At 40.4% G+C, this 11,897-nt stretch overlaps 2 protein-coding genes across 8 annotated transcripts in view; both read right to left on the bottom strand.

Annotated features, from left to right (window-relative positions):
- The window catches only part of dpysl5a (dihydropyrimidinase like 5a), a 17,439-nt gene extending 17,049 nt beyond the window's left edge, over nucleotides 1-390 (bottom strand). The window contains exon 1 of the mRNA XM_017421622.3: nucleotides 246-390. The gene's annotated coding sequence lies outside the window, so the exon portion shown is untranslated. The remainder of the gene's footprint in view (nucleotides 1-245) is intronic.
- Nucleotides 391-2,891: 2,501 nt separating this feature from the next.
- Nucleotides 2,892-11,897, bottom strand: part of dnmt3ab (DNA (cytosine-5-)-methyltransferase 3 alpha b) — a 66,882-nt gene continuing 57,876 nt past the window's right edge. For all 7 annotated transcript variants that reach the window (XM_017421545.3, XM_017421547.3, XM_017421546.3 and 4 more), the window contains 6 exons: nucleotides 11,239-11,329; nucleotides 10,948-11,096; nucleotides 10,422-10,507; nucleotides 9,089-9,158; nucleotides 7,666-7,784; nucleotides 2,892-7,540 (listed from right to left, as the gene is read on the bottom strand). In XM_017421545.3, coding sequence (XP_017277034.1) covers nucleotides 7,399-7,540; nucleotides 7,666-7,784; nucleotides 9,089-9,158; nucleotides 10,422-10,507; nucleotides 10,948-11,096; nucleotides 11,239-11,329 — 657 coding nt within the window. In that variant the 3' untranslated portion in view covers nucleotides 2,892-7,398. The remainder of the gene's footprint in view (nucleotides 7,541-7,665; nucleotides 7,785-9,088; nucleotides 9,159-10,421; nucleotides 10,508-10,947; nucleotides 11,097-11,238; nucleotides 11,330-11,897) is intronic.

Raw genomic sequence — 11,897 nt, 5'->3', positions numbered from 1 at the left:
CACACACACACACACACACACACTCCTCCCCTCGATAATAAAGATACAGCAACAGAACCTGCAGCTTTGAGATCTGATGCAAAGGTGTGGTGATTACACCCCACACCATCACCGGACAGGGCAGAGACACCCACACCTACAGCCGGAGGACATGCAAACAAAAGTGTCCGTTTCCACCCCGTACACCCTCCACCCGCTGCAGCCCCTCCGGCCTCAGGCGGGCTGATAAATGAGGAGCACGTTACCTCCTGGATGGGCCCGCTGCAGCTGCTCCAATCGGCTCTCCGGTTCTGATAGGAACCCAAGGCTAAACGCAACCCCGGAGGACGGCCCTTCTCACAGACACGCAGCAGACGGACACCGGCTCGGGAGCAGCACACCGCAGCATCACCGCCGTGAAGCCAGCGAAGGCACACACAGGCACTTCCTTTTTGTTGAGGCTTTTCAAAATAAAAGCACGCGGACTTGTTTGCAGCAGGTTTGCAACTTTTACAACCTGATGAGCCGTGTTTGCTTTTTTTTCTTCTTACTAAATTTAGGGTGTAATAGAGTATTATTTGAAGATGGCCGCCACAAAATAAATAAATACATTCTTTACCCACTCAGTGCTTGGAGTGTGTGTTGAAAATGACTCAGCTACTACCTGATTATATGTCATTTTAGATAAACAAAATATATTAGGTGTAACACCTTTCCTGAATTGGGCTGATTTCTAATGTCAATGGATGTTGATGTACATCCAGTGATTACTTTCTTAAAGTTTCATTAAAATCCAGCCAATGATTCACATGATTTGCTCACAGACAGCATTGACCCTTACGATTATTGCCAAATTTAAAAGCAAAGATTTATCAAAATTGAAGGTGCTCAGAGTATTAAGGATGTTAAGGAGTATTAAGGATGACTCTCAGCTACGATCACACCAAATCTTAGCTCAATATTTGTAAAACTGACTGCCATGGAGCATTTTTTGTGCTGACAATTTTTGAGTAGCTGTACTCAAAATAGGATGACTCCAAAATGTTAACAGTTGTAGATGTATATTCAGTGATTCCTTTCTGAAAGTTTTCTCAAAATCAGTCAAGTGGTTAATAAGATATTTTGCTAACAGACAGACAGGGTGGATAAATCTGATGAGTTGTAGGCCTTTGTTCGTGTTTTGTAAGGTCAGTTGGCTGTGGCAAAGTGAAAAACTCTTACCGATTATTTAAATTTTAGTTTTTACACAGATAGTTGGCTACTCTCTCATTTGTATATAAATTACTCCCCCTATTTAAAAAATATGTTCTTCCGCACATCCATCAGCAGAACGAAGAATCGTTTTATTTTTTAGGCGCACTTCCGGTCCTTCAGGAGCAGTCTGTGTTCCTGTGGTTAACTTGACCCAGGCCGCAGCATCCAGGCCTCCAGGCGACGTGACGCTCCAATCAGCAGCGCCGACGGAAGGCTTGGTGGCCTCGGCAGCCAATCAGATCAAACGTAGGGCGCGTCCACTCAGAGGAGGCTGTACCACTATCAGAAGGACAGGGTGATGAGGAGCTACGACTGTACCACGAGTGGCTGGGAGGATTTGATTAAGCTGCAAGTCTTTTTTTCCTTGAGTGGACCTTTATCTCGTTGCTGCCATAAACTGTAATTATAAATAAAAAACATTGAAAGATAGGCAGCATGTTTATCAGTGTATGCTGCTGTCCCCAGTCAGGAGTTTTCACATACACAACAATGGGATTTTTGGCTAAATAAGTGAGAAAAGCCAGGGCCTGGCATGTTTCTGAGCTAACTGTAGAGGTCGGCTTTTCCACGTGCAGTTTGTTGAGTTTTCTTCAACAGTGGTTTTCTGTTTGCCTCTCTCCCATGAAGCTCAGACTGGTGAAGAACCTGAACAACAGGTGTTATAAGTCCAGTCTGTCTCATCTCACCTACTGCAGCCTGGACCTCCTTCAGAGAGCTCCCAGGTGTCTTGGTTGTGTCTCATTATTCTCCTTCTTCACAGTTACTCAGTTTGTGAGGACGGCCTGCTCTTGGTAGATTTACACACGTCCCATATTCCTTCCATCTCCTGATGATGGATTTAACTGAACTCATGGAGATGTTTGGGGCCTTAGAAGTCCATCTGTATCCATCCCTGATTTGGACTTTTCAATAATCTTTTCTCTGAGTTGAATTAGGACAGTCACTTTAAAGAGGAGCATACTTATGCAACCACTTATTTTACAATATACATTTTTATTTAGTACTATAAATTGATTTTAATTTGACAATGAAGTTGATTGTTTTGACCAAAAGGCCAATTTATATTGACCGTAATTGACAGCAATAGAAGCATAAAACATCCCAGGGGGCGAGCACTTTTTATAGGCACTTTATATGTCTAGATTTTTTGAATACAAGACAATGGGGCACTTATTTCACAAAACGAGACATTTATTCAAGTGTTCTCCAGCACAAGTACATACAGAGCCTTTATCTTCTCTCTGGACACTAAACATAAGTATATGGAGGTGTCAAAGTGGAGAATGGCTGCTACATTTGCTGTACAAACTGGTCTTTGAGGAAAAGCGTAAAGGCCATCAAACAGTTATGATAGGAGGGGAAAAAAAACAGAGTCACAGAGAGCATCAACAGTATCATCAAATATTGAACAGTGAAATAAAAACCTTTCGCGGATAAAAAAAAACCAAACATATATGCATCAATTCAAAGCAACATTCGGAAAACAAACATGGAGAACATTATGCTATGGAATGTAGGATAAAGAAGCAATGCGTCTGAAGCGTACAGTATGCTACAGTAAAGGTTATTACTGTTTTTTCTCACACAATTTTCCCACAGAAAAGCACCAACTACAGCAATCTCTAGTCTAAAACAATATAGGAAACCTTTCAATATCGTTGTCCTTACTTCTTTTTTTTCTTTTCTTTTTTTTTTTTTTTTTTCAAGTACAAAGTTAAAATGCCTTTGTTAATATATTTGTTTGAGTGAAATAATAGGTCTTCTCCAACACTACAAGGAACTTAAAACAGTCATCGTCAGGACATTATTTCCTTTCCAATCAAATATATATTTTCTGGATTAGACAAAGATGTTTAGCACCATAGATAACACCTACAATCCCTCTCATTTGAAGTCTTACGAAAGCTAAAAGAAGTGAAAAGAAAACCGTCACCGTGGTAGGGCTGTGCAGTGAAGCTCAAAGCGTCGCCCTTAAAGCTGCTCACCAGCCGCCGCTAAGCTCACAACATCAAACCTGCGTTCACTGGACACCAAACCAAGCTGTATGGAAACGCTGACTCGGCGTCTTCCAACATCTAATGTTTTAAAGCAACTTCAGAACCAAATTTCTCACACGATTCCCTTTTTTTTTTTTTTAACCTAAGAATTATTTTGTTTTTTTCTTCCTGATAATATATATTAGCAAAGAATTATATTTGTACAGCTTACATGGCGGGGGACAAAAACCAAAACCAAATGGAAAACAGCAACCAGAAAACTATTTACAAAATGTAAAAATGTACAAACGTGAAGGGATGTTTTTGTGGTGTTAAAGGAGGAGGGGGGGGTAAATCGGGGTTGAACTGTCACGGAACACAGGAGCTCGAGGACGAAAAACGAAGGCTGTCACAGCCGTGGGAAGGGGGGGGAAATGTTGTCTCATTTCATTACGGACATTAAAAATATGCTCTAATATCTATGAAACTGCAATAACAATCAAATGCTCACCTGACTAGTTCTCTGTGAGTTGGTAAAATTTGCACACGGAACACCGGTTCTTGTTTTACGTGTCAAGACGTACAAAACGCAATAATTCCAAAATAATAATAGAGCTTTAAAGTGTGCAGCACTAGTAATATCTGTTTTTATTTACTTTTTTCCCCTTAATTCGGTTTAATGGATGTTGTGGTCATTTTTGAAGTGATGCTCTGTCCAATAGTTATCAATAGTTAGCACCCTATCAGTCCTAGAGCTAGGAGTATGTAGAAAAGAGCAAAGGTTAGCCTATCAGGCTAGGCTAACAGCTACTGGTTAGCCCGATAGTTTTTCAGACATAGAAGACAACTCTTTCTCAATTAAATGACATACCAGTGTGATGGAATGCTGCATTAGCTCATATTAAACCTCTACACTTCTGCGTGACACAACAGCACGCAACGCTCAGTGCTCGGTTGCGTAGTAACAGAAAACAGCGACAAACTAATCAAACAATGTCATGCTAAAATTGCGTAGGTGCCTAATATTAGCTAGTGTAGCATCCTTTCATTTTGGTATGCTGTTTATAAGAAAGAGTTTTTTTATAAACCTGAAAAATGTACATATATTAAAAAAACGCCACGTTTAGCTAGCTGTTAGCCCAGCCTGGAGGAAAAACCTCCTCTATACTCTGGCTCTATTACTGATAAGGTACTAACTATTGATAACTACTTGACAGAAGATCTCGTCAAAAATAACTAGACTATTCTTTTTACTTTCTATTTCGACAAGCATGACCTCTGGCATCCATCAGGAGGTGCTGCAGCACCCTCTGCACCCATACTTCCCACGGCCTTGATGGCAGTAAGGTCACTTAAGAAAAATAATTACAGTAGGAAATTAAATTTGAATCTTAAATATGATACAGACAAGTGATAATATCAGGGTTTTTTTTATAATTAGTCTCTTTAACTCTTTGAGTGCATTGTCAGTTTTTTGTTTTGACAAACTGAACCCTCCGGATTCATCTTTGAGTTTACAATCGGGAGAATTTCGTTTGTGGATGTGATCCAACTTTAAATCAGCATTAAAAAGAAGAAAAAAGAAAAATCACCGACATTTAGCAGTAGCTGAGGCCCAGCTGTCCTTCACAAGGCAGACGAATATAACACAAAGCAGGCGACACAGTTCTTAAACTCTGGCCCATATTTTTTTTACAATCTCAATAAAACAACATTCTTTGAGTTTGGATGGTAACATATTGCGTTGCTGCTTAAAAATAGAGCACAATATGGATGATAGAGGAAAGGGATTACAAATGTCAATCCACCAACTGTACACAGTCAAATAACAGGAGTTTCACATATTAAAAGCCTTACCTGCACTTCTATTGGCACAGCCCTACTTTAATACAAAACACAAGGGTAGATAAGTTCACATCATGAAACTTAACCAAAAAAAAAAAAAATTCACAAAAAACAATATTTCAAAAAAAAAAAAAATCAAAAGTAAAAGAAGTATACATATAAAAGTGCTTTATATTGTTGATAAAACAGCACAAAATTGCTATAAAAAGGTAGAAGAACTTTGTGAAGCCGCACCATGTTGTTGAGGATTTGCACCTGACAGTTTTTCAGTTTAAGGAGGTGGATGTTGAGGAGGACGCTGCCCGGTTAACATCCACCCAGCAACAGCGCTTATAACAGCTGTACAGTAATATCCGTCGTCACGGCGAGGCTAGAAAAAGTAGCTCGCCGCCGACTGTGATCTCAAAAGTTTTTTTTTTCATATTTTTATTATTATTTTTCTTTCAAACAACAGAAAACATCATCCCCCATGTGGCTAGCTTCACTCTCTGTTTGTGCAGATCCAGGCCGTGAGCCTGAGAGCGGCAAGGCCGAGAGAAGAAATGAGCACCAGTAGAAACAGTATAAAAAGCTCGAAAAGAGGACAGAGTAAAGTCTCTCACTTCTGTGTTTCCTTTGAAATAAAGAAAACACTTTAAATGTAAAAAAACAACAAATTGAACACAAAATCGTTCCAGCAACAGGTTAAAGAGCTCTGTATTGTCTAAAGTTGTAGTGCCACATGAGCTATGATGTTTCTGATCATTTTGGAGCACCATGGTATTGTAACCATATTACAGTAGTACCTTTATTACCTTCAGTTGTGTGTAGAAACTGTAAACAAAGAGGTATATGCGATCTGGTGTTTTGGATTTTCAGAGACACAGCTCTCCTGACACTGAAGAAAATCCCGTCTCTATGAGGCTCAGTAGCTGGAAAAATGGCTGCACTGCGGGTGGCGATGCTGCAGCCCTGACATACAGTACACGCAAACGGCAGAAACAGTTCAAAATCTTAAAAAAAAAAAGGATTTTTGACCTTTGTCGTTGGATTAAAAGGGACAGTCTGGCCCATTTTTGAAGTGATGTTCTGTTAGTAGTTAGTCTGTTATCAGCTGTGAGGTCAGTCATCGAGCACAGTTTGGAAAAAGGGCAGAAGTCTTCATGCAGGCCAAACATGGGCTTGTTTTAAATATTTTCTTATGCTTATAAAATAACTGTTTCTTACGAATGACATACCAGTGTGACAGAATGTTACATGAACTAATATTGACTCTACAGTTCTGCATGACACAGTTTGCTTATTTGTTGCTACTTTCCCAGCCAACGTCCGTATTACTATGTGAAAGTCGATCTCCTAACTCTGCTGATTTTTTCCGCCTACCTGATTGGCACATCTGGTTCATAAACTGTTTATATATATTTTATAATATATTTATATAGTACAGATCAAGTATCACGCCTTCTCTCGTTGTTGAGAACCGAAGCCGGACCCAGTTTACGGAAGCTGCCATGTTGTAGTTTTGGAACCAGAGTCTGCTCATTAGCACCGTGGGGCTTGAAGTCCCGCCTACTCTCCCACATACACAATCATGGCGTCACATGACCACTCTGTGAAACATCAAACCACTTATTAAGGCTAAACATATTAGAAAAATTAATATTTGAACAGACAGCGGTAAGGTAAGAAACATGGGAAAAGTCAACACCTGAAAATAATATCTGAGGTGTTTTTTTTGTTTGTTTTTTACTTTATCCAGGGCAATGTTCTGTTTGACTTGAAACTTTTACTGGAATCAGTCTACAGGGAAACTGGTCTTGTTCCAGACAATCTATGGACTCGTCGGCCCAAAGGTTTACTCTACCTCTGGTGAACTGACACAGAGTTCAATACTCACATAGTAATACAGACACTGTTTGGTTGAAAAAAAAAACCAATAACTACAACGACTAATATCAGACTTCTACACTTTTCTCCTTACTCTGCATTTTGTGACTGATAAGGAACCAACTGCTGTTAAATATGTGACAGAACATCCTCTCAAAAATGACCAGACTATCCCTTTAACATCACTTTTTTAATGTGTATTTTGCACTTGTATGTCTCAGTGTCTTAAGAAGAAAGCATAGTCCCAAGCATAGCTTGCACAAATAAAACAATAACACTGCTAAAAAGTAAAATGAAAAATAAAAAAAAATTAAATAGAATAGGAATTACAATTAAAATGCAAGAAAGAATGTGAAACCTACGTCAACGTTTCGCTTACAAATGACACCAGAATATAATCTGAGGAGCAAGGCTCTTATTTCTGGTCACAACGTACGGTTGTAGCTCCGAGCTGGTTCTGAGCGACGCCTTCTGCTCCTCAGACGCAGGCGTAGTAATCTTTGAGTGGTGCAAACAGGTGGCGGATGACAGGGACGCTCCAGGATCGGCCCAGGAGCCTCTGCCTCGCCAGTCGGCTCATGTTGGACACGTCCGTGTAGTGGACGGGGAAGCCAAACACCCTGAGAGCAACCACAAGCCCAGACAGACACGGGAAGTGAGACATCGCAACATGACCAGAAGGGCCAAAATGATGTTCAGCTCTCAGACTGATGTGTCCTCGGCGCGTTTCTCTTCTTGAACGTACCTCTCCATCTCAGTGCACCAGAGTATATCTTCCTTTTCATTCATGTAGACGGGGAAGTGCTGGTCCTTGCCCTGCTTGATGGAATTAGACCTGGTGGTGATGGTCCTCACTTTGCCAAACTTGGAAAAAAATAAAAAAATAAAAAGATAAAAGAAGTGCATGAATACAAACAGATTTTTCCACCTTCAGTGCCTTAAAAGGCAACAAGTTGCAGATACAATTAACTCTATGTTACTGTCCGTGTCAGGTTTGGTTTTGGCGGTGTTTCTTTTTGTATTTAGTGTTTTGTTTCTGGTTTCTTTAGGTTTATTGTCTTTGTTGTTTTCCTGTTTGTTGCCTGATTAGGTCATCATTCACTTGTCTTCCTGCCACGCCCACCTTCACCTGTTCCTAGTTGTAATCACTCACCTGTGCCCACTTCCCCTAATTACCCTCAGCTTTAAAACCTGGTCACTTTCTCCACTTCCTGGCTGGTTCATTGTCTCTAGTCTCCCATTGTTCTCGTTCCTTGTCTTGCCTTTCCTTTTTGTACTGCTTTGGATTTTTGTTGTTTACTTTTGCTGCCCCATCAGCTTTTTGTTTTCTTGTTTGTTTTGTTTAAAAATATATATATGTATTTTTTTCCCTCACCTCATAATGACTCTGCATTCTGGGTTCGCCATGCTTCATCATGACAGAGGTGAACAGATAGTGTTTGTCTGTCTGTTAGCAAAATGTCTCATGAACCACTGGACGGATTTTAATCAAACTCTCAGAAGGTAATCACTGGATGGACATCTACGACTGATTACCTTTTGGAGTCAACCCCATTCGAGATGGCCGCCAAAACCGAGCAATCTGAACGAACACAAAAATGGCTGCAACACAGTCAATTTCACAGATACCGAGCTAAAATTTGGTGTGGTAGTATCTGTGAGTCATCCCCAACTTATAGTCTGAGCACTAACAGATCAGACAAGATCTGTTTTTCAAACTTTGCCACTAACTATTGGAGTCAAGTCTGTATGTCTGTTAGCAAAATATCTCTTAAACCACTGAACCACAGCTAAACAAACTGAGCAAACACACCACTGGCTTTAACTTAGTCCATTTTAAAGATACTGAGCTGAAATTGGTTGCAGAAGTTGCTAATATTTAACTTACAAAAACCCCAAACTTCATACATGTACAAATCTTGCAGTATTTTGTTTAATCACATTAAATTATGCATTGCATCATTTGCAATTTTTCACCAAAATAACTATAACTCTGGCACTTCTCAGCAAAAGATGATCTTAGTTTAAAACTTTTGTTATGAAAGTCAGCGGGTGATACACAAACTGTAAAAATTGTAAACATTTATGTCTGCTTAAATCAGATTAATGTTTTTTTTTTGTTGTTGTTATTTTTGCATGCACTTCTGCTGACTTTTACAACCTTTTACCTTAGCTGTTCTGCCGTGTTCCAAACAGTCCTGGAGGTCCAGCCTGTCCGTGCACATCGCTGTCAGAGGCCTGGGGACAAAAGGGAACAGAAACATTTCACATCTGAGATGTCTTAATCCGATGAGAGAGTTGGAGGTTCGATTCAATCCTGTCAGGAGTCACATGTTGAAGTGTTCCTGAGCAACACGCTGAAGCCCTTATTGCCTCCCATGTGCCTCATCGGTGTATAAGTGTGATCTACAGCAGAGGTCCCCAACCCCCGGGCCACATTTGGTACCAGACCTCACAGAAAGAATAATAAATTTACAGTATTTCCGTTTTTTTTTTTTTTTTTGTATTTTCAGAGTCTGAACGACATTTATTTTGAAAGATGACCAGATTCTTTCCGCTACATCCGTCTATGACTCACTCTTGATGCGTGTTAAAATGCTCATCTAGGTCATGTGATACGTTACCGCTAAAAACAAACCCACAAGCAGCAAAATGAGTAAAAAACAAACGTCTCTAGAAGCCCTAGATGCGACCGTCAGGCTCAGAGCTCCCACTGATTCAGCGTTATGGTGAGTTGTATTCTTTGTGCTCTTTATATTTATGGTGCATCTTATTTTGAAGGGCATGTTTAAACATTGCCATACTGACCAGAGAACATTAAGGGGGAGGAGAGGGTGTTATTTATGTTGATGATGTAATACCAGGACACAACTAACAAAGCTGCGAGGACACGTTGGATTTACGTTTATTATGTTTTTAAAAAATACCCCCGTTTTCATGTCGGTCGTATCATTTTATTTTGTTGTATTTATCCGCCACACCTTTAAAGGCCGGTCCGTGAAAATACTGTCTGATAATGAACCGGTCCGTGAAAATAAAAAGATTGGGGACCACTGATTTAAAGCTCTGATTAGTCTCTACAGCTTTGTAGAGATTCAGAGTGCTGTATGAATGTGTGTGGATGGGTCAATGAGGGCAGATTGTGTTGTAACGTGCTTCGAGTGGTCTGGGTGGCTAGAAAGGAGCTATATAAGTACGGCCCAGTTACCATTTCTACTTTATTGTGTTTTGCTGCTTTTCCATTTTTGCTGGTGTTCTGCTCATTTCAGCCTCTGTTCTGCTTGGTTCAACTAACAGTTTCATTTCAGCGTCTTCAGCAAATCTCAGTTCAGCTCTCAGTGATCACACTGCGTTTTCACAAAAAAATGGCCAACTTCTCTAGTTTACAACTGCGACTAACTCCCTTTTATGAAATTAGGCGGCTGAACTCAAAATCTAAAATAAGCACAAGACTGTGAGGATGTGAGGAGGTTGTTGCTTCTTCACTGTTTGCCCACTAACCTGTTCATCCCAGGAAGGTTACCCCAGAAGTAACGGGCGCGGTGGGCGGCAGACACCTCCTTAGCGTCGATCATCACTGGGTTACACTGGTAGCAAAACGAGGAAGACACAAAGAGCCGTCAGACAGGAACTGAGGGTAGATACAGTACGGCTGCTGTCATTAAAAGAAAACCTTAGACAGGTTTGACGGAAACCTTTTTAAAATCAGTTAAAACCTTTTTAAATAGGCTTTCTGATTGGTCAATTTCTTCAGAGCCCAGTCACTTTAATGTGGTAATCAGATCTTTATGGGACAAAATGCAAAACAGAGATGAAAAGACACGATCTGGAAGTAGATTAAAGCATATTAAACACAGCCCACTGAGTGTGTGACACGCAGGGGGTCAGCGCTGCCTTCTAATGCCTGACGATAACAGATAATTCACCACAAGGGGGCGCTCATAACCCAGCATTCCTCAGGTCTCTAGCGTCACATCATACTGGATCTACACATGCTCAGCTCACAGGCAGCATGGGGAAAACTCACCTCTAAAAAGCGGGATATGTCCCTCTTGTCACTGACACCCATGGCCACCACGTTTTCAAAGAGCCAGAAGAACGGCCGGTCGTCCCCCTCCTTCGGCCGAGCCTCGTGGAGCAGCCGGTAAAACTCAAAGAAGAGGCGACCGGTGCCTTCTGTGTGGAAAAAAAAAAAAATAACACTAAGGGACAATCTAGGGCTTTGAAGATTTCGATCATTTGGATCCAATGAGTTTCCAAAGCATTACAGGGTGACATAAATATAAAGCATATCGTGAGTAAAGTGGGTTCAACTTACCATACAGACCCTTCCTAGCAGGATTGACTATCGACAGGTCGTTGCAGGGGCTCCCACCAATAACAAGGTCAAAAGGACCCCACTCCTGAATCTGTGCAGAGATATGGTAATCTTGTTGTGGCAACACAGAACTTCAGGAGATCTGTTTCATTGTCACAAAAATGTTACGTGGAAAATGCAGCAATGCAGGAGTTAGGGTATCTACTTCTAAAATACATAGGTCTACTTTCATTTTTATTATTATTATTTACAGTTAACATTACTTGTTAAGAACAGAGCACTGACTACTGTCCTCTCCTAAATGTATCTTTATAAAATGAAACATTATGCATATAACCTCCTGAGACCTTGAATCCTAATTGAGGACATTGGCTTTCTGCACCTCAATATTTTATTCTGTTCCTTTTAGACTGGTTTAGACTAGATTTTAAGTTTTGTTTTTTATTTTAAAATATATATATATGTTATTATATTTTAAACTGCTAATTGTTCAGAAACAATGTTTATTCTCTGTGTTTATGAGGTTCTACTAATCCTAAAAAGCTAGGAGAAATTAAAAACGCGCACCAAACAAAAGCTTGGGACTCAGGAGATAAGACTGTCAGTGCGTGTGTGTGTGTGTGTGTGTGTGTGTGTGTGTGTGTGTGTGTGTGTGTGTG

This window comes from Kryptolebias marmoratus, linkage group LG10, assembly GCF_001649575.2.
Source record: "Kryptolebias marmoratus isolate JLee-2015 linkage group LG10, ASM164957v2, whole genome shotgun sequence".
Lineage (NCBI taxonomy): Eukaryota > Metazoa > Chordata > Actinopteri > Cyprinodontiformes > Rivulidae > Kryptolebias > Kryptolebias marmoratus.
This window is presented reverse-complemented; position numbering and strand designations above follow the sequence as displayed.